Here is a 27,053-nt window from a genome sequence, read left to right on the forward strand (position 1 = left end):
AGAAAATTAATGAGATTAATTTATCTAAAAATTAACAAGAATGGTTCATGCAGCTTTGCAAAGGAAAAAAAGCAGCTCCTACAGTAAAATTTAAAAGGATTCAGGTATAATTACAAATAAAACTGCATAATTCCAATAATCAGTAGACTAACACTAACTGTGATCCATTCATTACCTTGGCAACAAACAGAATAGTCTTCAGTCTTCACCAAGAGCATCTAAAATTGGTTGTGTAATTTTCTCAGCTTCTTCCTACCATTAACAATGACGAGGAAAGGAATTGAGTCAAAAGAGTTTCTTTCTTTGGAGATAAAGTAGAAAAGTAATTTAAACAAAATTCTAACCTTTTCAGGATTTTTCTGATCATCAATGTATAAAAAGTAATCCTCCACAGGAGAAGCTACAACCAAATCACTGGAAAATATAAACCAAGGATTAATACACAGGTTAGTTCAAGTTGCAGAAATGGACCACAAGGAAATAAACCAAGGATTAATACACAGGTTAGTTCTGGAAACATAAAGTTACAACTTTTTAGTTACAGCCTAAACAAATGGGGCTAAAACTACCATAGTACGGCTAATACAAATTATATAGACATTCAACTACATTAGCAAAAGTATTTGACTCTAGCTCCTACCATCTTAATAGTCTTCCAAATGCAATCAAATAATGTGTGTTTTTTAAGCATTTCATACATATGCTTGTACTTTTAATCTTTTATTATGACATCAATAGATGACAATCTCATTAGCAGGTATAACCCTCTTCAATAGGAAAGCCAAATGCAAAATTTGAGATGGCACTCATCTTGCTTTAATGCTGTTATATGACTTCCAGAGCCTTAATATAAACACAAACCAAGAAGGATACAATCAGCAAGAGAAAGATGGTGATAAAGAATGTAAAACTTCGGCAATTTGGTCCTTCCAAATTCCAATTGTACTTCACCCTCAACTGGATTTGACTCTTAGGTTTTCCCATTAGTGGACGAACTCATTGAACCTGAAGATAAACCCTTACCTTGAAATAAGACCAGTATTACCCTTCCTCAGCCGAAACTTTATGTACCTGTAATAGAAAAGAATGCAACCTGCAAGCAATCTAGCAGCTAAAATATAACAAAAACAATTCAAATGACATGTGTATAAACACCAGAATCTTAAATTATATCAATAGGCTATAACTGAATTCGACAGCAACATGGCATTGTGGCACCAGTTGCAGTCAACAAGCGCCATCATTGTTCCCTATCATTAGCACATTCCACAACATTCATCAATGTTCACAGAAGACAGAACAAACCATAACAGAGATTAACTAACTGCAGTTTCCTTCAACACCAACTCCAATGGCATATATCTAATCAGTTATCAGTTATAACTCCTAGCATTAGGGAACAACCTCTCTTGAACACTTTTACAATATAATTTTCTTGCCTTATTCACATTACAGTTTCAAATAACATTCAGACATCAAAGCATTGTAAGTATCAAAAGTAGGCTTATAAACTCTTTCAATCACATCACACGACACAACACACACTGTGAGCATTTTCTTCATCACAAACTAGTAATGCATCAACTATTTACACCATAGAAATTATCAATAAAAAAAATTAAGCTCACAATTCGAGTGATAATGCGATGGAAAGAGGTCATAAGCCTAATATTGTTACCTAAAAATGCACAATTCAATATCCTTGTGTTTCCTTAGGAATCGGAGTTATGAACTAGTTCACAATTTCCACACCAGCTATTTGTCAAAATTTCATCTAGCATAAATTCTCATCATAACGAAATATACGATGAGTGATTTGTATAGGTAATATATTCTCAGCAAAGAAAAACATTTAAAATACCTGCAATTTAGATTCGAAATCCTCTGGCGACCAGTGCATCAAACTGCATTCGTGATTCAGTTCAAGCTCTCCAGCCACAACCTGTAAGCAAAGAGAAAGGTCATCAACATGTCAACATGCCAATCTAGAATCTACAATAATATGAGCAAAACATAGCACTCTGAATATAGCAAGCATCGTACCCCTCCAGTGCCAGCAGCCATTGCAAGAGCAATGAGAACACTAGCTTTCTTTAGAAAGCTTCATGAATCAGATCCTGATATGCACTATATTGGGAGGCAATGGCTTGAGAACAAATTTCTGCAGTGTGAACCAAACTACCATCATTGTATAGTTAGTCATGTTCTCCAAGTGATCAATGCACAACAGCAAACAGTTCACAGTAGAGTCAACTACACATTTTCCAACCAAAGCAAAAGAGAATGAGATTGGGAAAGAAGCCAGCAGAAAAAATTACAATTGAAGTTTCGTTGCTTCATCCTGATTGGCAAAACAAAGGTCTATATTTCCAGACTCCAATAACTTCATAAGTGGTGGCTTAAATTTCCTCACTATCTTGTCAAAGAAAAGAAGTATTAGAAAACAGTTAACTTCATTAATTTTTTCATAGAAGAGAATAATAAAAGAAGAAGAAAAACAAATTGTGGTGGTTAGTACCTCAAAACTGGCCAAATCCAAAGAAACAAGAAGACCTCAAAACCAGCCAAAGAGATTGCTGCTTGAATAACTTCCAAATTGAGAATTGCATACCTCAAAACCAGCCACAAGTGCTACAAAAAAGAAATAAATGTGATTGCTTCTTTATAATACAGAGACATTTTAGGAAACCTGTGTAAAGAATCAGTGAAAACTTACTCTTGAGAAACTTCGATGCATTTGGAAATGTCTTCAATAGCTGAGAAGTTTCAGAAATAAATATATGAAAAGGATTGATCACATTTAATAAAAAATCATGCTTTGTAAGAAGACACTGATGTAACAAATAATTTTAGTAGAAGAACCTCGGGTATCTTCTTTTCTTCTACAAAATTATTGATTAATCTCAGACTGCAAGAGATGATTCTTCCCTAAAAATTTTTTATTGATGAAAAAAAATCAATTGAAGAACGAAAGAGAGAGAGTAACTGATTTTGATTGAGCACGGTCAATTGAAGGCAGCAGCAACAACGGCACAGAGAGATGAAGCGATTGATGAAATGTGATGAATTGATTATGCTAACTAGGTTTCAGTGATGCGATTGTTATTAACAAATGCAAATTCAGAATTTCATTATGAAAATAGTAGATACAACAACTGCAAAAATAAGTATAATAATCAGAGAGACTGAGAGGAACTTACATGAACAGGATGGCGCGGCGGCGGGCGTGGCGGCGGGCTCGGCGGAGGAGGAGAAGAAGAAGAAGCTCTGCTCTCCGACGGAGGATGGCGGGTTTTCTCAATCGTCGGAGAAAAAGAAGCTCTACTGATCTGCTCTCTGCCTCTCTCTGTGACGATGACTTCCTCTCTGGTCTCTACTCTCAAGCGTTGGAGAAGAAGAAGCAGCAGCAGCTTCACTCCGAACTTTGAGTCTCTGAAGGTTTGAGGTTAATGTTTGGGAAATTGATTGAAACGAAGGACGCGGGTAATAAACGCGGGCATAATTTTTTGTTAGATAAAAATCGATGGCAAGTTCTTCGATTTTAGTTAAAACAAAAATTAACATATTAACCATCAATTTTATATAATAAATTTAAACCGTTCATCTTATTGTAAAAGAAGATCTCCATCGTTAAAATTTATCGACGGCAAAAATTGTCGATATTTTAATTATTAAAATAGACAAAAGATTCGTCGATTTTAAAGAAAAATAATTATCAACCGTTCCTTTGTCAGCAATGTGATTGTAGGGAGAAGGTGTTGAAAGTTGCTAAAATAATAGACAGTATTGTCGTCGATTTTAATATTTTATTTTTAATAATTTCTTGTAGTAAGATCAACATTGTTTCTGTCTATAATATGAGATTGAGAATTTTACATTGTTACTGAAATCGACAACGGTGCCGTCGATATTATTATATAAAATCGACGCGTTCATGTCGATTTTAATTTGAAAAAAAAGCAACGCCTTTAGCATCTATTTTATAGATTAAATCTGAACTGTTTAAATTTATCGACGAAAATGTTGTCGATATTTTAAATATAAAAATAGACGCCATATCTGTCGATTTTAAAATAAAAGTATTTTCGCCTTCCGGTTCGTTGACAATATGACGATAGTTAATAGGAATTTAATGCATCATAAAAAAATCGACGAATAGGCCGTCGATTTTATTATTTTATTTTTATTTTTATTTTTTTTAAAATATCGATAGCAAGCTGTCGAAAAATATCGACGAAAGAGATAGCCGTCGATTTTTTGCGTCGATAAATACGCTTTTTCTTGTAGTGAAAATAACCCTTAGTCTCATCATGCTGGAACTATAAGCGGCGTCCCAAAGACACCCCAAGCCCAAACCTATATACGTGGCAGTTTTATGATACGCCACCTATTAAAAGTATAATATGTTAATTTTTTATGTAAGCACCATACAATTTTCATATATATATATAGTAGGTCCATTTTGCAGGAGCAGGTTCCAAATGGTAGGTAAGTGAGAAATGGAATGAAATCACAGGCCCTTTAAATGAAATAGATTTGGCAAATTTTGGATTTATTTTTAAAACATATGTATTTTAAAAATTAGTCATTTTTTATATTTAAATAAAAAAATTATATTTCATATCAAATTATGATGACTCATGTATATGTAGTAGTCCATTTGTATAAGAGTAAATTCTAACGTATAACTTTATATATATATATATATTAGACTAAGATTGATCAATTTTGAAGGTTTCAATTTTTTATTTTAAAAAAAAAATAAAAAAAATGAAATATATAGTATGCTTCTCAAATTTCAGTGTTGATTCCAATTTGACATGCATATTATGCATGATAAATTTAAAATACACTTGTTTCGTCTACAATTTATTGTGGTAGATATATAAAATATTTTTGGTAGTCATCATCAATATCTATTAATACAATTTTTATCACGATTAAATCTATATTAAAAATATTGAATACTCACTCCAATGCATTTTATTCCGATTAACTATGAATGGATTTTTTACTAAAAATTAATAAGGAAATTAAACAATGACCACGATTAAATATAAGGAAAAAAAATAACAAATAAATTAACTCTTATCAACTTAATCGCCAAGTGAAGCACTTTACATCCTATATAAAGTGCCCTATTATCAAGTTTTTAACAACAATATCACAAAAATTCACGTACTATAGGATTGTTTTAATTTTCTTGTGAAAAATGAATTCTAAGAATAACTTGCTCGTCCTAACCCTCTTTATCGGAATGGTTCTTATCTCCGCTAGAAATTTTCCCGGCGATGAGACATCTTCTGACTCAAAATCATCAGGTTATTATTAGGTTCATCCTTTTATTTTTTTTAATTAATTTCTACCCGCCTTCTTTTTAAAATTCAATTATTAAAAAAAATTATAAAAGTGCTTATGGACTTCCTCGGTTGAGTTACGATCTTTTCATATGTTAAATGAAAAAGTTGCATGTAATTTTCATATGTTTTAACTAATATGATAACACACATGATCTAATAATTTTTCATGATTCAAATGTCAGGCACTAACACCTTCCGATTTCCATTCCCCCCACTCGGCATATTCCCCCCATTCCAATTCCCCCCAATCGGCCAATTCCCCCCACTCCAACTCCCCCCAATCGGCCAATTCCCCCCAATCGGTCAATTTCCCCCATTCCAATTCCCCCCAATCGGTCAACTCCCCCCACTCCAATTCCCTCCATTGCCGTTATCACCCGGTTCGCCATTCACATTCCCATTCCCATCGCCACCCTCCTTGCCGTTACCGTCGCCATCGACACCCGGCTTGCCAGATACACCACCAGTTGGGCCTCCTGAAGGAGAAGCACCAGTGGAGCCACCTACTACCAGTTGATATGGTGGAGATATAAATATATATACATATATATTAGTGGCGAAGCGCTACAAAAAATAAAGATATTGATATTGCTAGTTAATGATGACACATTGTAATAAAAATATAAATATATTATATATATCGTACCATTATAGATAAATGTAGTGAATTTTTATTCATATTACATTGTTACAGAATTTTATTTGCTTATTAATAAATAAATAAATAGATAAATAAAAATATTTTTATTTAAGAAATTTCCTACCACAATTAAACTAGTAATTATATATAATAACTTAATGGTGAAAACTCACGTGAAGTCGATTTCATGTGAAGTTGATAGTTGAGAGCCGTTAGATGATTTGACTGATTTGACTCAATTTTCATCTAATGACTCTCAACTATCAACTTCATGTGAAGTAGTTGACTGCACCTGAGTTCCAAATTTATCATATTTTATATCATATTGGCAATGCATCTGATTATCAAATTTATCATTTTTGAGTTATTTACTTATTATCATGATTTCTAACACAATATGTTAAAAAAATATACAAATTCCAATCTAGAAACAAACTCAAAATCTAAAACTTCAAAATATTTGACAAGGTTAAAGTTCATACATGTTCATTATGGGTACTTTACAATGATGTATAACATTTAATCTGTCACAAGGATTATAGAAACTAAATAAAAGGTTGAACCGAAAAATTTAAATAGAGTAACGGCATAAAACATATTAAAGTGAATGTTCAAATTTTGACATATGGACAAATTAAAGTTTTCATTTCATTGCATACACAAATAGTGTAACACAAACACATAACACCAACTCGGATTTGTATTTGTCGTTGCTTCATCCAAGTTCTACATCTATCTATCTTTTCAAAGCCTTTTGATTAGTTGTTGTACATGTGAATTTTGATGGTTTTTTATTTAAATAAATTAAAAAAAAATAATTCTCAAAAAACCATGATCTAAAAGCAAACTCAAAATGTGCATGATTCATTTAACTTAAAAGGCCTGCGAAATGAGTTTTTGTTTTTTTTTTTCATGGTATCCCCCAATAATCCAGTAGATTAAGGACTAATATGTCGTTAATTGAAACTCCATTTAAAAATTTGTCGCTATTTGTTTCATTTAATTAACACCAAATTTTCTACGAAAAATGGACCAACTATCATTTAGGGTCCTGCACAAACCAAATGAACCACATGCCCAGGACTTGAGAGATGCAAATCTTAACTCTCTCGAGTTTACCACAAAGCTAAAGATAATGTTGTTAAACTAAATGCTAAGAGAGAATGTATCTTAAGAGAATGTAAAAATGTATTTATAACTATTGAATTAATTTAAATGATTGAAATTAAATATGACAAATAAATCGTATATAAGTAATGTATTTAATATAGTCATTAAATTCATGAGAGAGAATATATTTAATAGCCATTGTATTTGTAATTATTATCTTTAATTTTTATTAAAATATATCTAATAATGAATTAAAATAATTAAATTTTATATAATTATAAAAATATAACATAATTAAAGAAATTTCATGTATATGTCTAGATTAAGGAATGAAGATTTGTAACATCCTAACTATTGAGGTAAGAATGCAGTAAGAACTGTTACTTGTTAAGGAACAAGTTTATAATAATTTTGTTAGTTCAACCATTGTGTAACCGTTTCTGTTACTAGGCAGTTACGTCAGGTATTAGTTTGTTATTCTATTAAGTAGCAGAGAGAGATTATTGATGTCATTCAAACTAAGTGGTGACATGTGAAGAGGATTCATAGTTAAGAGAGACAGAGGTGGCCGTAATTGAAAGAGGTACAAAATCCAATTGAAAGAAGGCAAGACTACAGTACCAACTCTTTGGCAGACTTAGCCATGTTACGTTGTGGTCACTTACTATAGGTTTGATTAGTAATTCAGCCTTCTTCTTGTACCTTTACTCCACAACTGCGGATTCCTTATGCATTCTCATCCCCTTGATCACCACCATCTAGGCCATTCCATCAACCTAAAGCTTATAATTTTTTTGTTTACCATATTTTTCAACTCAACCTATTAAAGATTAATGCATTGTGGATCAGAGCTTTATTTAAAAGTTGTCGCAGACCAATATGTTACTACATGCACAAAATGAGATTCAGACCTTAAAACTTACTTAAAAAAAATAGTGAACTAAACACTAAATTAATTCTAATTGATTATCTTAAAACTTACATTATCACCCCGATTTAGGAGCAAGTCATCACATCAATGCTAAGCGTGCCAATCTCCCAAATCAGAGAACAATCGAAGGTCCTAATCAACTTTTTGTAGGCAATAGACAAATTTTTTCTTTTTCTTTGGTATAACAATGAATCAATAAATTTTTTTATTGTCTACGATATTTCTCAATCCAATAGGTCAATAACTAATCGTCAAGGATCTGAGTTCTATTTAAGGGTTTGGTGCTGGCCAATGCATTATTGATACAAGGTGAGATTCAAACTTTCGACAATTACTTAAACATATGAGTAGGGTGACCACTCGACCAACCCAAATTGGTTAATCAACCAGTAATTTATATCCTTTTTTTTGGACATGGCCTAAGGCCAAAAGAAACGACCCGACCCACACAATCAGAACTCAACCCGACCCGAAGAACTACCCACACAGAGACCCACCCCCAAATTGACCCCGATCCTCTCTTCTTCTCCTTCACCTTCGACCATAGATCTTCGAAAGCTTGAGCCTATTGCTGCATGTGGATGGAACGAGCTCTCGGACCCTCATCAGTGGCTTCAGTCGGATTCTGCAGGTGTTGATTTCTCAAGGTCGTCAAAGCTGTGACTCCTCTGCTTTAAGAAGGCTGCTCCTCGTCTTCAATGGTGGCGATTTGTGCTTCGCCTGGTTTGTTGCTTCCTCGCTCTAAAGCGCAAGTGGTTCCGTTCTCCCTGGGGTGCTTTGTCCATTTCTCTAAGGAAAGTCCTACTCCTGCCCTGTGGTAACTCATGTTGTCCCCTCCCGTGGCACCTCCCAAGTTTCATTGAGGCTGCCAGCGACTTCTACCAAGGGCCCTTCTCCCTGTCTCTGTTGGTTCGTTGTAGATCCCAGTTCCTGACCCAAGCATTCCAAATGCTCGAGTCTGATCATCCACTCCAGCTTCTTCACTCTCCCCTGGTTCAACACCCACCCTCCCAGGTAAAATCTCTTCTCTGTGTTGTCTTTGATGGCTTGTTGAAACTGGAACCAAATTGGTATGATTCTGTATATTTTTCTCCTGCTAAAGTGTTGCGAACCCTGCTTCTATTCTGATTGTATTCTTAATTTGAGCAGGTGGATTGACGATCCACTGCCTCTGTAATCCATTCTCGCTGCCATTGCTGCCAGTTGGTGAGCTAAGTTGTTTCCGTCTCTTGGAGTCCAGGTAACTCCCACATCTGGAGCCTTATTCAGCAAATGGAGAATGTCTCTGATGATTGCGTTTGCCTCTGCCAAAGAAGTTTTTGCCTTAATTGCTTGAACCAAAGGTAAGCAATCTGTTTCTATTATGCATTTTTCTAGCTGAAGATTTTTAATAAGAATGAGTGCTTCTCTGTATGCTTGAACTTCTGCTGCTAAATATGATGTTGACTTGAAAGTTGTTAATCCTGAGACAATTTTTTCTCGCCAGTCTCTGGCTACCACTACTGAAGCTGCCATGCCTGTTTCCTTGTAAAAATCCGCATCAGTGTTCACCTTTAACCAATCCTTGGGCGGAGGCCTCCAGGTAACTCTCTTCTTTTCTGTGCTCCTGCCTGCTCCTGATATATTTTCATTGTTAATTTTCTCAATTGCATTACAAACTTCTGCTGCTAGATGTTCTGAAGTGAATATTACTTTTTCTTGTTTGACTTGTGATTGCTGAAATATGTGCTGGTTTCTCTCTTTCCATATGCACCAACACACACATCCCAATTTGCATAAAATTTTGTCCTAGTCCTTCCCAGTCTTTCTCTTGATCTTTTCAATTGTGTCCATCACCCAACTCCCAAAAGATGTCATATTATGAACCGTAGGCAAAACTTGTAAGTTAGATCCGAACCACACAACTCTAGTCCATGGGCATAACAATAATGCATGTTCAACAGTTTCATCTGCTTGCTGGCATATACTGCATAACAATGTTTTTACTATTTTCCTATGATACAAGCTAGCATTCACTAGCGGAATTCCATGCATTGCTTTCCATAAGAACATTCTTACCTTTTGTGGTACTGGTAGCCTCCAAATTGTCTCCCAAACCTTCCGCAGCTTCTGACTTGTTGATGCTTTGCTTAGTCTGTTCTCCTCTATGGCATCTTTTTTCTCCTTCGCGTTGTGGTAGCCTGTTCTAACTGAGTACTCTCCATCGCTCCTATACGGCCAGACAAAATGATCCCTTCTATTGATTAGACTAATTGGTGTTTTGATTATTAACTCAGTTATGTTGTCAGGAAATAAATCCCGAATTTTATTTGCATCCCATCTCTCTCCTTCTTTTATCAACTCACTCACTTTTTGAAGTTGACAATCCACACACCTTCCCAGTTTTCCTTTTTCTGCCACCCAGTTATCTTCCTAAATATCTATTTCTACTCCACTTCCTACACTCCACCAGCCCTTTCTTTTGAGAAAATCTCTTCCCTCCAACATGCTTTTCCATATCCATGATGCGTTTCTTCCTTCTTCTGCCTCCCATAGATTGCAATTAGGATAATAAATGGCCTTCAAAATCCGAGCCCATATAGCATCCTCCTCTTTTAGCAACCTCCATGCTTGTTTAGCCAAGTGTGCTATATTTTGACATTCTAAGTCTTTAAATCTCAAGCCTCCATTCTTTTTACTCTTTGTCATTTTTGTCCAACTCTTCCAATGAATGTTTCTTTCCTTTTCATTATTCGACCACCAAAATCTGGCTGTCGCTGCTTCGATTCTTTTGCAGAAGGATATTGAAAAATTAAAGACATTCATAACATAGATTGATATTGCCTGTATTACCGCTTTTATCAAGACCTCCTTACCAGCTTGATTTAAAATACACTTGTTTCGTCTACAATTTATTGGGGTAGATATATAAAATATTTTTGGTAGTCATCATCAATATCTATTAGTACAATTTTTATCACAATTAAATCCATATTGAAAATATTGAATGCTCACTCCAATGCATTTTATTACGATTAACTATGAATGAATTTTTTACTAAAAATTAATAAGGAAATTAAACAATGATCATGATTAAATATAAGGAAAAAAATAACAAATAAATTAACTTTTATTAACCTATCGTCAAGTGAAGCATTTTACATCCTATATAAAGTGCCCTATTATCAAGTTTTTAACATCAATATCATAAAAATCCACGCACTATACGATTGTTTTAATTTTCTTGTGAAAAATGAATTCTAAGAATAGCTTGCTCGTCCTAACTCTCTTTGTCGGAGTGGTTCTTATCTCCGCTAGGAATTTTCCCGACGAGACATCTTCTGACTCAAAATCATCAGGTTATTATTAGGTTCATCCTTTTATTTTTTTTTTTAATTAATTTCTACCCGCCTTCTTTTTAAACATTCAATTATTAAAAAAAATTATAAAAGTGCTTACGGACTTCCTCGATTGAGTTACGATTTTTTCATGTGTTAAATGAAAAAGTTGCATGTAATTTTCATATGATAACACACATGATCTAATAATTTTTAATGATTCAAATGTCAGGTACTAACACTTTCCGATTCCCATTCCCCCCAATCGGCCTATTCCCCCCACTCCAACTCCCCCCAATCGGCCAATTCCCCCCAATCGGTCAATTTCCCCCATTCAAATTCCCCCCAATCGGTCAACTCCCCCCACTCCAATTCCCTCCATTTCCGTTATCACCCGGTTCGCCATTCACATTTCCATTCCCATCGCCACCCTCCTTGCCGTTACCATCGCCATCGACACCGGGCTTGCCAGATACACCACCAGTTGGGCCCCCGGAAGGAGAAGCACCAGTGGAGCCACCTACTACCAGTTGATATGGTGGAGATATAAATATATATACCTATATATTAGTGGCGAAGTGCTACAAAGAATAAAGATATTGATATTACTAGTTAATGATGACACATTGTAATATAAATATAAATATATTATATATATCGTACCATTATAGATAAATGTGGTGAATTTTTATTCATATTACATTGTTACAGAATTTTATTTGCTTATTAATAAATAGATAAGGACTTTGCTAGATAGATAATGACTTTTAGTGAACAATAGGCTCTAAAATTAGCCAAATAAAGTAAAAATACACTACACTCCCAAATTACTCACCTAAATCTTAATATTATAATAACGATTCGCACACCTAGTGAATTGAATATCCGATATATCCATTATTTAGTATTTTCATTGCTTACTTATACTTTTCAAAAAATAAGTAGATAAATAAAAATACTTTTATTTAAAAAATTTCCTACCACAATTAAACTAGTAATTATAATAGTCACAAAAAAAAAACTAGTAATTATAATAATTTAATACTGAATTCCATTTTATATTTTTTATTTGTTTATCACCGATAAATAGATGATTATTTTATATCATATTGGTAATGCATCTGATTATCAAGTTTATCATTTTTGAGTTATTTACGTATTATCATGAATTCTAAGTTTCTAACACTAAATATGTTAAAAAAAAATATACTCATTCCAATCTAGAAACAAACTCAAAATCTAAAACTTCAAAATATTTGACAAGGTTAAAGTTCATACATGTTCATTATGGGTACTTTACAATGATGTATAACATTTAATCTGTCACAAGGATTATAGAAACTAAATAAAAGGTTGAACCGAAAAATTTAAATATGGTAACGTCATAAAACATATTAAAGTGAATGTTCAAATTTTGACATATGGACAAATTAAAGTTTTCATTTCATTACATACACAAATAGTGTAACACAAACACATAACACCAACTCGGATTTGTATTTGTCGTTGCTTCATCCAAGTTCTACATCTATCTATCTTTTCAAAGCCTTTTGATTAGTTGTTGTACATGTGAATTTTGATGGTTTTTTATTTAAATAAGTTAAAAAAAATAATTCTCAAAAAACCATGATCTAAAAGCAAACTCAAAATGTGCATGATTCATTTAACTTAAAAGGCCTGCTAAATGAGTTTTTGTTTTTTTGTTTTTTGTTTTTTCATGGTATCCCCCAATTATTCAGTAGGTTAAGGACTAATCCATCGCTAATTGAAACTCTATTTAAGAATTTATCGCTATTTGTTTCATTTAATTAACACCAATTTTTTTACGAAAAATGGACCAACTATCATTTAGGGTCCTGCACGAACCAAATGAGCCACATGCCCAGGACTTGAGAGATGCAAATCTTAACTCTCTCTAGTTTACCACAAAGCTAAAGATAATGTTGCTAAACTAAATGCTAAGGGAGAATGTATCTTAAGAGAATGTAAAAATGTATTTATAACTATTGAATTAATTTAAATGATTGAAATTAAATATGACAAATAAATCGGTATATAAGTAATGTATTTAATAGCTATTGTATTTATAATCATTATCTTTAATTTTCATTAAAATATATCTAATAATAAATTAAAATAATTAAATTTCACATAATTATAAAAATATAACATAATTAAAGAAATTTTATGTATATGTCTAGATTAAGGAATGAAGATTTGTGACATCCTAATTATTGAGATAAGAATGCAGTAAAAACTGTTACTTGTTAAGAAACAAGTTTATAATAGTTCTGTTAGTTTAGTCATTGTGTAACCATTTCTGTTACGAGACAGTTACGTCAGGTATTAGTTTGTTATTCTATTAAGTAGTAGAGAGAGATTATTGATGTCATTCAAACTAAGTGGTGACATGTATGTGAAGAGGCTTTATAGTTAAGGGAGACAGAGGTGGCTGTAATTGAAAGAGATACAAGATCCAATTGGAAGAAGCTAAGACTACAGTACCAACTCTTTGGCAGACTTAGCCATGTTACGTTGTGGTCAATTACTATAGGCTTGATTAGTAATTTCAGCCCTCTTCTTCTACTTTAACTCCACAACAGCGGATTCCTTATGCATTTTCATTCCCTCCATCACTATCATCTAGGCCATTCCATCAACCTAAAGCTTATATATTTTTTTTGTTCGCGGTATTTTCCAACTCAACATGTTAAGGATTAATGCATCGTGGATCAGAGTTTCAATTAAAAGTTTGTGCTCACCAATATGTTACTATATACCCAAAACAAGATTCAAACGTCCAAAACTTGTTTAAACGAAATAGTAAATTAACCATTAAATCAATTCAAATTGATTATCCTAAAACTTACATTATCAACCTGATTTAGAAGCAAGCCATCACATCAATGCTAAGCGTGCCAATCTCCCAAACAGAGAACAATCAAAGGTCCTAATCAGCTTTTTGTAGGCAATAGACAAGTTTTTTTCTTTTTTTTTTTTTTTTTTGGTTTGGCAATGAATCAATAATATTTTTTTGTTGTCTATGGTATTTTTCAGTCTAATAAGTCAATAATTAATCATCAAGGATTTGAGTTCTATTTAAAGGTTTGGCGCTGGCCAATGAATTGTTGCATATTAAGCTGATTTTGGGATTCACCGAAAATCGAACTCTTGACCTTTCGGATCTAGAATTCTTTTACTATGTCATGAAACCACTCATCCCAAAAGCTTAACCTGACAGAAAAAGGTAACACTAATGGTTATATCTCTAATACTGAATAAACCTCCATTATACACATTGTACACTTAGACCATTGGCTCCCTATATTTTCTCATTACTTAAACATATAAGTAGGGTGACCACTCGATCAACCCAAATTGGTTAATCAACCAATAATTTATATCTTCATCATGGTACATCTTTATTATATAATGGGCATCAAAATATTTGTTTGTTAGGAACAACAACCTTGGGGTGTTTTGAGGGCCTGCTATTTAAGTGAAATATCGTGGTTTCAGCCTGGTTTATGAAATGGGCCTACGTAGTGAAAGTGCATTGATCTAGCTATAGGAATAGGGATACCGATCCAAAAAAAGAAAAGTTCAATTACAGAATCAAATTTTTTTGTCAATATCAATAATTTTTTTTTATATTTTAAATATTAAAATTTAAAACCTTAAATTATAACTATAAATCTTAAATTTTTCAAAAATAAAAGTCCAACAAACAAAGATTGTCAATCCATGCATTTTCACTAGGTTAGAACGGGTTAAATATTCGCAGATACAATTAGTATTTCATGCACTAATATTAACTGCTGTATTTTATGCAATTGTAAATTCAAAGATGAGGTTAGCATGACATAAAGCTCTACGTCAAACACCCAGCCAAACTTAAAAAAAAAAAGGTTAAGTATAATCATCAAGATTGATCCAAAAATCCAAATGTTCAAAGTTGAAACAAACACTCCAACGAACAATGTTAAATTGGCTTGATCACGTCAAAACAAGATCATGCACATGGATCCTTATACTGAAGTGTGAAAGCGAGCAAGCGCTCTACACTTTGATGCGTCTATTCTGTGTCCTTTTCCTTTGATTTCTACTCTCATTAATTTCCAGTTCATACGTACGTGCCTATATTTTATGCATATTTTTATCTTTGATGAACATCTGTAATCCCAGGTGGCAATACATCTTACATCATCAAATATATAGGCCATTAAATTGCATGTGTGTGTGACCTCTTATATATTTATGGTAAATAGCTAGAGAAGAAAGCTTCACATTTTGAGTGCCGCATAATAGGGAATGAATTAGGTCACTTTTATATAGCTCTTGGTTTAATTTTGAAATTTCTATGCTTGAGGTGTATTCTACTAATAATCTACTATCTATTATACACGGACACTAATATAAAGACAAAATATGATATACAATATAAATATATAAATATATAAATTTTATAGGATATAAAAATACGATGTATATATATATAATATAAAATATTTTTTAATTATATAAAATATTTAAAAAAAATTAAATAAGCTGACACATAATAGTATTTAAATATGTCAAAAAATATACATTTTTTTTTATTAAAATACGATCGGATATCAAATACACATATCGAACAAATATCATATTCAAAATATATCTGACACGCAGGCACAACAACTAACTTGGCAAAAGATCCGTACTTCATAGTTTACTAGTATTCCTCCAAAAATCTATGTTAAATACTAGTTTTAAACAAAATTTAGAATGATCTTAAAAGTTTCTACAAATTTGAGTGAATTATCATAATATTTTTTTTTCAAAAGTCACTTTGCAAATAAAATGATTTATGAGAAATTAAATATATTAGTTTTTCAAAGAAATACCAGAAAGAGTAAATGCTCACGAACTAATTTTCTCTCTCTCAATTAAATATATCTTTGACTAATTTTCTCTCTCTTCATTTTTTAACATAATGCAGTATTTTGGATTTTATTCTATTTAGATTTAGCTAATATATATTTTAAAGGCACAAAATAAATTTAATACTAGTAAAAAATTTTAAATATTTTTATTTAATAAATATAAAATAAATATATTAAAAATTTAAATTTTTTATATTTTTAATAAAAAAAATTATTTTATAATCTTAACATGTGTGTCCTAAGAGCACGAAATAGATAAATCCAAAATAATAATCTTTTTATTTTTCAACATTTATCACTTTTCAATTTCAAATTTTAAAAAAATCTAATAACTTACATAGTAAACTTAAAATACATATATTTAATCATAATTTTAGAAAATTAATATAATATTCTAGACAGAACATGAAAATGAGAATATCACTTCTTATGCAAAATAAAATAAAATAGCTAAAGGTAAAGATTTTTCAAATTTTATAGTTAAAATTTATACTCTTAATTTTTGAGAATGTCACTTTTTACATGATTTTTTTTACATTATATATTTGTATAAATTAAAAAAAAAACTCACATTAGCACATGAGAATATCGAGTTCTCTCCCGTCAATAAAGAGAGAATAAAGTAGTAAAAGAAAAAATAAGTATTGATGTCAAAAATAATAAAACCTCATCTACATTATATCTATATTATATTTCGAGAAAGTCTAGGGGATAGCAGATTTTGTGGTTTTTAGCCATCAATTAGATATTAACGATGTTTTTAATGGTGTGAGATTGTATCTAATAATATAGAATCATTAGATATCCTTTTGATGGTTAAGTGCAAGGGCCAGAATTTAACAAAAATAATGGAAGTGCTGTTACATAATATTTTTTAAAAAATATCTTTTATACATATAATTTTACTATTTATATTTTTTAGTTGTTACATTTTTTTGTCTGCGTTTTTTTTGGTGGTCAATTTTGGTGTCCAATTTTATCGTAGGTATTAATTTAGAGACTTTGATGATAGAATAAAATGATTCAATTAAAAATAAATATTAAAATTATAAAAAGAGTATTAAAAAAGTACAAAAAAAAGTACATATTTCTCTTTGATAAAACAGCTCTAACTAATTTTAAGAAGTAAAAAATACTAATTATGATTGATTGGAATGATATCTAATTTAATTATTCATTATTTAATTACTCTCTATTAATTTATGACAACATTAATGAACAGAATCTTAACTTTAAAAATTTAGAATATTAGTTTTACACCTATATTTTATTAATTTAATAAAAAAATAAAATTAATTTTATGGAAGTTCATTTTTTAACCATGTACAAAATTTTTATTCTTTTTCAATCTAAAGGTATCAAATTCTTTAAGTTTTAAATTTATCTATTTTAATTTTTATTAAGGGGATCACTTAAATAAAAATGCATATTTCATCTTTTAGTAAAGATGTACGTATTGTATTTTAATTGGTTTCTATATAATTTATTTGGTATTCTTTGTCACATATTATTAAATTCTTTAAAAAATTTTCTTTCCAAAAACAATAAAAAATATTTAAATTAGACTAAAACAAAAAATATAATAGATTAACTATTAGATTTTTTCTAAAATTGTTTATATAAAAAAATATGTCACACTCATCAATATATATATATAAAACAAGCTTAAGTCTCTTAAATTTTTCTAATAGTTAATCTATTATCTTTTTTGTTTTAGTCCAATCTAAATATTTTTTATTATTTTTAGAAAGAAAATCTTTTAAAGAATTTAATAATATGTGACGAGGAACATTGAATAAATTATACAAAAATCAATTAAAATGTAATACAAAAACATCTTTAATAAAAAATGAAATAGGCATCTTTATTTAAGTGTTCCCCTTTTATTAATACCATATTTTTTTTAATTGAACGAGTTAAAATTCTAAATTCTAATTAGTATGTGAAATTTTTGAAATATAGTTTAAAATTATAAATTTTACAATTTGATATTTTTTATTAAAATTAAATTTTACTCTAAATTAAAAAATTATAGTTATTTCACTAAATAAAATTTAAATTAACATTTATAATATTTAGTAGCTCATTCACCCAATTTTAACAATAACTCCCTCCAACTAAATTCTCTGATTGCTCATTTAAGTTTGATAACATGCAACCAATCCCTTTCGCTAGTAACGTTTTCTTCAGTTTCTCCAAATCGTAATTTCTTAGCTCCTGCACTTAGATCAAGCGAGCTAACCTTTAGAGCAAATCTGTTTCGTTCAATCCGTTCCTATTTAAGTTCTGGGTACGATCACAACGAACGTTTTGCGAAAGTGTAGGGACCACGATTTGCACCCTCAGTTCGAGTCGCCAAAGAAGCAAACAAAATCGGCAGAATTTGATTCTATCGGCGAACCCAAATCGCAAAGAAAACTTAAAAGGAATCTAAGTTGCTTCATTGCACCTCCCTTACAGTCACTCTCTCTTTGAAGGTAGTATTATGAATTTTGCCTTTAAAACACTGTAATACGAATCTCCTGGGTAGATTTACGTTTTCTCTTCTTGTCTTGTTGTTAGTAGAGATGAGTGCGTTGTCTGATGCATAACCTGAATTTGAGGAACTCTTTCGAAAGTATGCTTGATAACTTTTTTTTTCCCCAATATTTTTTGTGTAAGAACTAGATCTGCATCTGCGTGTATCAATGCTGCAACCTTTGGCTCTTGTCGGTACTGAGATCTCCATGCATGATGTTATAAGTTATAACTTTAGTGTCGGATACCTTAATAGCACCCATTTAGTTTCATGGTTTTGTAATTATTGAAACTTGTACGAATATGGACAGATTTAAACTATGTAGAAGACAGTACTAGAAGTCCTGATGTTACCGTTGGAATTCTACCACCAAAGTTGGATAAAGTGACATTTCTTCAGGTTAATTTTCATGGGATCATTTTATTTTTTATATTTTTTTAGTCAACAATAAAAATTAATTTTAGACCTTTCTTTCTTGTTATTTCAATATGCATTCTTTCTTTTGTTGCTGACTGTAGATAGATTTTAAATTACTGATTAACATTTTAAAATATGTTATGCAACTGACAGCTCCAAAGCAGCTGCAAATTACATCCAAAAAGTAAGTGTTGTATCTTATTTTTTCTGATCATCTTTGAAAGAGTCAAATCATGGCCTATTAATTTCTTAGCTGATCTCTATCTTGCTTAGCAGATTTTATTGGAGCACACAAAGTAACGGGAGTATCGACGGTGTTAAAACCGTGGTTATTGGAGTAAAAAGCGTGACTAATTAAAAACGCTTTGCCCTCTTTAGCCGTTCATTGTTGCAAAAGCATAATTGCCACAGTTTTTTGAAATTTTTTTGTGGCTAAATTCCTTATCTTTTGTAGTAGATCTCTCTTTCTGCGGTGGATCACTCCTTACCAATATAATTAATGGTGAGTTTGATTATTAAATTTTTTTATTCAAAAAACATATCTTTATTTAATTATATGATGGAACATATATTCGTATATAAAATATAACATAATAAATAAATCTATTCAAAGTACTTAAAAATATAATTAAAATTATAAACATACAAATATAATAATAAAATTTAGACTCTAAACAAGTAAACATATTTTTTATCATACATAAATTATTTAAAAAATAAATGAATTGTTAAAATTAGTAATATACACAAAGTTTAAAATGATAAAATCTAACTTTCTTACAAATATTTTTTATAGTATTTTTATTCTTTTAATTTTTAATTTATTAGTACTTTATTATTTAATTAATGATTGAATAAATTATTTTCATGAGAAATTATTTTTTGTATTATCTTAAAGAAGAGACGAATATAACAATTTAAAAAATAATGTGAAAATGATATTTTAAATAAAAATAGTTAATATTAAAATTTTTAAATACAAGAGTAAATTATATAGATATTTAAGAGATAAATATGAAATACATGTCTAAAATAAATAAAACAGACAAAAATAATTCTCTATTTTCCAAGAGTACTCGCATTTTATCTATTTTATTTATTTTAAGCATGTATTTCATATTTATCTCTTAAATGTTTATACAATTTATCTTTGTATTTAAAAATTCTAATATTAAATATTTTTTATTTAAAATATCATTTTTACGTTATTTTTTAAACTGTTATATTGGTCTCTTCTTTAAGATAATATAAGAAATGATTTATCATAAAAATAATTTAGTTAATCATTAATTAAATAATAAATTACTAATAAATTGAAAATTAAAAGAATAAAAATACTATAAAAAATACGGTAAAAAAATTAGATTTTATCATTTTAAATTTATGTTATTAATTTTAATAATATATTTATTTTTTAAATAATTTATGTATGATAAAAAAATATGTTTAGTTATTTAGAGTACAAATTTTATTATTATATTTGTATTTTCATAATTTTAATTATACTTTTAAATACTATGAATAGATTTATTTTATTATATTATATTTTACATATGAATATATGTTTCATTATGTAATTAAATAAAGATATGTTTAATCACAAAAAATTAAAGATATATTTTTTTAATAAAAAATTTAATAACCAAATTAACCATTATATTAGTAAGGAGTGATCCACGGTAGAAAGAGGACGTCAGTGCGCTGGCTATACTGGGAGGAAGGCGTGAATAAAGAGAGATTGCGTGAGAAGACAGTAAATTGCGTGTCGCACTGCTTTTTGTCACGACCACAATAGTGATGCTTGAAAAGACCGAAGCTACATAACGAAGAAAGACGGAGGAACGAAAATATGTTTCAACGAGAGTGGAATTTTAATATTTTAAGAAATTATACCATTATCCATCTCAAATAATAAATTACAACCCAACTATGGTTAAGATAATAATCCATTAAAATGTGACATATCATGAAGGATACATATTATTTTAGAGGAAGTTGGGTAAAATTTAATTTTTTTTTAATCTAGACTAATATTTAGAAAGCAACAGTTCATTGAAGACAATAGAGTAATGATAGTGGTTTAATTTTTTTCTTTTGGGTGAATATAATGGTTTAATTTGATATGTGATGAAAGTTCTGAAACTGATCTCCACTAGACACAAAATACGTACTAAATGTTGAAAAGTTTCAACTAAATGAAACTGAAAACAGGAGAAAAAAGGCCAGGATTCTCGCATTGAAAGGTTATCATCACACGTATTTATATAAATTGTTAGGTGGGTCCCACTAATTCTTTCATATTGAAGTTTTTTAGTGTTTTTTTTACTGCTATATATATGGGTGTGGAAGCACCCGTTTTCTTCATCCTTCTTAAGAAATTACAGTGTCCACTAAAAATAAGAAAAACAAAAATGAGGTTCAAATCAGTTCTCTTGTGTTGCCTTTTGGGATTGGTTCTTATCTCAGCTGTAATTGCTGATAAGCCATCTAGAGATGCTGTCCAAGGTATGTGAATTTGATCCAAAAAGTAATTAATTCATTCATGTTTAATTTTAGGTAATCGTTATGTTTTTAGTTTAATTTATACATTTGAAAATTTGCAAATCAATTTCAGTTCGTTTTAAATATGATTATCAAAGCCACATTATTTTGAGATACATTATATTTGAGATTTAATTTTAAATCATGTAATAATATATGTACGTAATTTTATCATGCAGCTGTAACGATGGAAGACCTAAATAATCCCAATGTAAGATGCTTGGGTTTTACAATCAATTGTGGCGGTGGAGGTGATGGTGGTGGCGGCAGTAGCGGCGGCGGTGGAAGTGGCGGCGGCGGCGGAAGTGGCGGCGGAAGTGGCAGTGGAAGTGGAGGAGGTGGTTACGGTGGTGGCGGAAGTGGCGGTGGTGGAAGTGGTGGTGGCGGAAGCGGAGGAGGTGGTTATGGTGGTGGCGGAAGCGGCGGTGGAGGAAGCGGAGGTGGTAATGGTGGCGGTGGAAACGGTGGCGGAAGCGGCGGTGGAGGAAGCGGCAGTGGTGGAAGTGGAGGAGGTGGTTATGGTGGCGGCGGAAGTGGTGGGGGAAGCAGTGGCGGTGGTGGAAGCGGAGGAGGTGGTTATGGTGGCGGTGGAAGTGGAGGGGGAAGCAGTGGCGGAAGTGGTGGGGGAAGCAGTGGCGGCGGTGGAAGCGGAGGAGGTGGTTATGGTGACGGCGGAAGTGCCGGGGGAAGCAGCGGTGGCGGTGGAAGCGGAGGAGGTGGTTATGGTGGCGGCGGAAGTGGTGGGGGAAGCAGCGGCGGCGGTGGAAGCGGAGGAGGTGGTTATGGTGGCGGCGGAAGTGGAGGGGGAAGCAGTGGCGGAAGTGGCGGGGGAAGCAGTGGCGGCGGTGGAAGCGGAGGAGGTGGTTATGGCGACGGCGGAAGTGGTGGGGGAAGCAGCGGCGGCGGTGGAAGCGGAGGAGGTGGTTATGGTGGCGGCGGTGGAAGTAGCGGTGGGGGAAGCAGTGGCGGCAGTGGAAGCGGAGGAGGTGGCGGTGGGGGAAGCAGTGGAGGTGGTTATGGTGGTGGAGGAAGTGACAGCGGTGGCGGCGGAAGTGGTGGTGGAGGAGGTTATGGGGGAGGAGGTGATAGTGAATGTGGAGGAGGTGGAATATAATAATAGGACATTATAGTGGTGGCAAATGTTAAAATGTCACTAAAATCATGTAATTCATAATCTATAATCCAATGTAACTGAAGGCGGATCAGCCTATAAAAATTTTCTATTTCATGTTTGTGCCAAAAGCTTAGCTTGCCTCTTAAACTTAATAATCATATTTTTGTTTCTATTCATACATGATTTAATATATAATAGTATTAAGCAACTCTAATTGATAAATTATATAAATTTTTCCACAGTTAAACGCACTAACATGATGTTTAGACTCAATTAGGATTCGATTTTATAAGAAAAGTTTTTGGTGACCTTCATATGATTTTATAAGAAAAGTTTAATCTTGATATTTTACTTTTTAAAAAAATAAAGATTATCAATTAAATTTCTTTTTTATAAAAAATACATAAAACTAAAGTTTTAATATATTTAGTATGTATTTATTAACGTAAGAGTTTAATTTATACATGTTATAAACGGACTTTTGTGGTGCATGCTTAATTATTACTCTCTCGAGAAAAAAGTATTTCAATTTTTTTTAAATCTTTATTTGTTCTTCAAGTTTTTTTCTAAGTATGTAAAAACATAAATATTTAATCAATGAATTTATTTAATAATTAACAATAAAAATAAGATTATTCTTAAACTCATTTTGTGGTTTTTGTATACGTATGTATGTGTGTCTCTTTTTTTAACAGAAAATTAAATAAAATGATGAAAAACCAGTTCCTTCCTTTTTTCTCTTTTACTAAAAGGTTGATGATTAAATAAAAATCAATTTAATAAGTAAAAGGATAAAAGGCTTCTAGAATTGATACTTACAGCAAAAGAGTTTATTAATATACTATTATAGCTAATTCAACTATATTTTTTAAAATCAGCGTTTCTCCTCCACATATATCCGCTTCTGCTCTTGTTACTAAATTTTTCGATTAAGGGTGAGTTTGGATAAATAGTTTAATTAAGATTTTTAAAAAAAATAATTTAAATAATAAATATTTATATTAAAAATAATTTAAAAATAAATTATTTTGTATTTGATTTTTAGTTTTAAAAGTATTTATTTTTAAAAAAATACGATAAAATTTTTTTATTATAAAAAAAATATTTTTTAATTTTTTATAAGTATTTAAATAATTTTTTAAAAAGTTATAATTTGGCTTTAAAAATAGTATTAGATATTAATGTTACTACTTTTTACAAGTCAAAAATTCAAAAAATAGTTTTTGAAGCTTTTTAAATAGATCCTAAGACCGCTCGTAAACTAATTTTCTCTCTCTTAGTTAATTATAATTTTAACTATTTTTTATATAAATTTAATTCACAAGTATTTAAGGCTACATTTTAGAATGTAAAAAATTTGTAAAAAATTCAAATTTTTTCAAGTTTCTAAAGCATCTATTATTGTATAGAAAATGTATAAAAGCGGAAAGCTTTGTAAAATTTTTTTACCTCAATTGCTAGTATTTTTAAGATTCTTTTAGCATTTTTTTTGTGTGTTTTTTTGGATAGAAAAAAAGATGTTAGAGATCCCAAAAAATAAAACACAATAAAAACAGAAAAAACTACCTAACTTTCTTTATATTTGGAGAGCCATTATAATTGAAATACATAACTAGAAAGATGTTTGGAGTGGCTATATCAAATAAGTGAAGTCCAAGAACAAGGTATTGTCCTTTCTTGGCTAGAATATCCGCAACAGTGTTCGCTTTGTGAAGAGTATGGTTCCAAGCCACTTGTTGAATACGCCTAGCGTGCATCATGACTTTATCCACCAAGGGTGCGCAGGGGTGGCTAGCTAGAACGCTTTTCCTAATCATATTGATGGCCATTAAAGAATCAAACTCAACAATGACATGCTGCATGTTATTGGCGACGACAATTTAAAATCCCTTAACCATGCCCCACAGTTTTGCATGCATGATCGACCAGCTCCCCAAATTACACTAAAGTTTTTGACAAACCTTTTAAGATGGTCTCAAAATATTCCACCACATACCACACTATTATTATGGGAATGAAAGGACCCATCCACGTTAATTTTGATACCATTCTCAGGGGGAGAGAATCATCTGATCAACCGGTCGTAGTTCTTCTTGCAAAGCTTGGGATATATCTTCGTATTCAGAGCTCTTTGAATGCCATGATATTGAGCCTTAATAGCCTCACTATCTTTTTTCAGAGAGGTAATCTTTCCTTCAAAAATATATTTGTTTCTAAAGAACTTCAGGGATGATAAGATCACTCCGAATAGAATAGACAAATCATTTTTCTTAGACAAGTTTAGGATAAGCCAGTCACGAAAGTTGGATTGGAAAAACATGTTACAAAACTCTTGGGGGATAAAGTAATTCCAAACAATCCGAGCAAAAGGACAATTCCAAAGGGTGTGCTCGGTTGTCTCGTCATCATTATTGTACCTAGTACAATTAGCAACCGTAGATAAATGCTGTCTTTTCCTCTCTGAACTCGTAAGGATAGCATTGTTTGCTACCAACCAAATGAAGGTACAAATCCTCTCAGGTCCTTCCAGTTCCATGCAAGTTTAAAAATCTGATTCGGGTTAGGAGAATTATGGGCAATCGCCTGGTAAGCAAATTTTAGACTAAAGCTACCATCTGGCGTGAGAGTCTAGACAATATGATGATGTTGACTGAACTATGTCTTCCAAGCACAAAACTACATTGAGTGGGTTGAACAAATTTTTCCATCACTTTTCGAAACTTTTTCACTAAAATCTTTGTAACAACCTTGTAACTAATGCTAAACAAACTAATAGGGCGCATTTGTTTAATATTAATGACCACTTCCACCTTAGGAATTAAAGTTATGGGAGTATCATTTATATCTTTCATCTCGGCTGGAAGTAAAATAATATTCTCAACCAAACGACATAGATCAGCTCCTACTACATCTCATTTATTTTGATAGAAAATAACTTGAATACCATCCTTTCCAAGTGTTTTCAAGCTGCCAATATCATAAACAGACTCCTTTATTTCTTGAGGAGATACCCTGCAACCCAAGAAAAAGAAGTCATTATCATTTAAAGGAGGAAAAGAGTTACTAAGAATAAATGGAATATTTGACAGATTATTAGAATAAAATTTAGAATAAAAATCTGTGGCCAATTTTTTCAAGTCGGTTGTGTTGGATATCCAATTTCCGTCATCATCTTGAAGGGTATCAATGTTGTTCCTTCTACGCCTTGCCTTAGTAGTGTCATGGAAGTATTTAGTGTTGCGGTCCCCAAATTTAATCCACTTGCACCTTGATTTTTGGAACCAAAAAATTTCTTTTTGGTAAAGTATCTTTTTGTATTTCTTCCAGAGGTCAACTTGAAGCTTCTCCAGGAACTTGTTTCCATTGTGGTTAAGGCTATTTTGAATTCCTTGGAGTCTTCTGATAATAGTACTTTTCTTCTTGAAGATGTGACAAAAAAATATTTTCATTCCATGTCTTGAGAGAGTTCTGGAAGTCTAAGATACCCATTGTCCATGAATCTCCCATCTTCTAGGTAGTTGTTATTATGAAATCACTCATCCCAAAAGTTAAACTGATGGTTATATCTCTAATACTCCCCCTCAAATAAGAGCCTCTTTTGGGTTTGTTTGATTTTGCATAGGCCTTCTTTTGTCTTTTATTTGTCTTATGCTATTTTTTCACTTGTGGGGTCCACCAAGGATCGAACTCTTAACCTTTGGGACATAGAGCTATAATACTATGTTATGAAACCACTAATCCCAAAAGTTTAAGTTGATGGGAGAAGACAATATTAATGATTATATCTCTAATAGTTGTTACCAAATTATTGAAATCTGGATGGTCCATCCAAGCTACAAGAAATCTAAAGGGGTGTCTTCTTCTATTGGGGGAGAGAGTAGGGCAGAGTTGCAGCCATAGTGAAAAATGGTCAGATTTAAAACTGGGGAGGTGCTTAATTCTGGCTTCTAGAAAAAGAATTTGTCAATATAAATTGCTTAACCTTCTATCCAGCCTTTTAGCCAGGTTGGCCCTTTTCCTAGTAAAAGGCCAGCCTGAGAAGCCTAAATCAATGATACCACAGCCAGTAACACACCTTTGGAAGTCAATGCAAAATAGCGCCCCCTCTATGATCATCATTATGAAGGAAAGCGTTGAAATAACCAATTAAGCACCAAAGGAGGCTTGTTTCTGCACACACTTC

At 31.7% G+C, this 27,053-nt stretch overlaps 1 protein-coding gene and 1 long non-coding RNA gene across 2 annotated transcripts; one reads left to right on the forward strand and one right to left on the reverse strand.

Moving 5' to 3' along the window:
• Window positions 1-1,811: 1,811 nt before the first annotated feature.
• Window positions 1,812-2,928, reverse strand: LOC107609829 (uncharacterized). Its single transcript, XR_001613282.3, has 5 exons — window positions 2,863-2,928; window positions 2,717-2,756; window positions 2,519-2,631; window positions 2,044-2,412; window positions 1,812-1,942 (listed from the first exon to the last, which is right to left on the reverse strand). It is a non-coding gene; the product is annotated as an uncharacterized LOC107609829 (long non-coding RNA).
• An 18,595-nt stretch (window positions 2,929-21,523) lies between these two features.
• Window positions 21,524-23,048, forward strand: LOC107610134 (uncharacterized). The gene is made up of 2 exons (XM_016312215.3): window positions 21,524-21,720; window positions 21,936-23,048. Exons 1-2 carry the CDS (start codon window positions 21,552-21,554, stop codon window positions 22,868-22,870), a joined length of 1,104 nt encoding a protein of 367 aa, XP_016167701.2. The 5' UTR covers window positions 21,524-21,551; the 3' UTR covers window positions 22,871-23,048.
• The last annotated feature ends 4,005 nt before the right edge of the window (window positions 23,049-27,053 follow it).

This window comes from Arachis ipaensis, chromosome B7 (genome assembly GCF_059453495.1).
Source record: "Arachis ipaensis isolate K30076 ecotype BB chromosome B7, ASM5945349v1, whole genome shotgun sequence".
Lineage (NCBI taxonomy): Eukaryota > Viridiplantae > Streptophyta > Magnoliopsida > Fabales > Fabaceae > Arachis > Arachis ipaensis.

What these genes read in the sequence shown, in the direction of transcription:
- LOC107610134 (XM_016312215.3), top strand. Translation starts at nt 21,552, where the DNA reads ATGGGTGTGGAAGCACCCGTTTTCTTCATCCTTCTTAAGAAATTACAG. An exon ending in ATCTAGAGATGCTGTCCAAG is followed by an intron (nt 21,721 to 21,935) that starts GTATGTGAATTT and finishes TTTATCATGCAG; the next exon opens with CTGTAACGATGGAAGACCTA.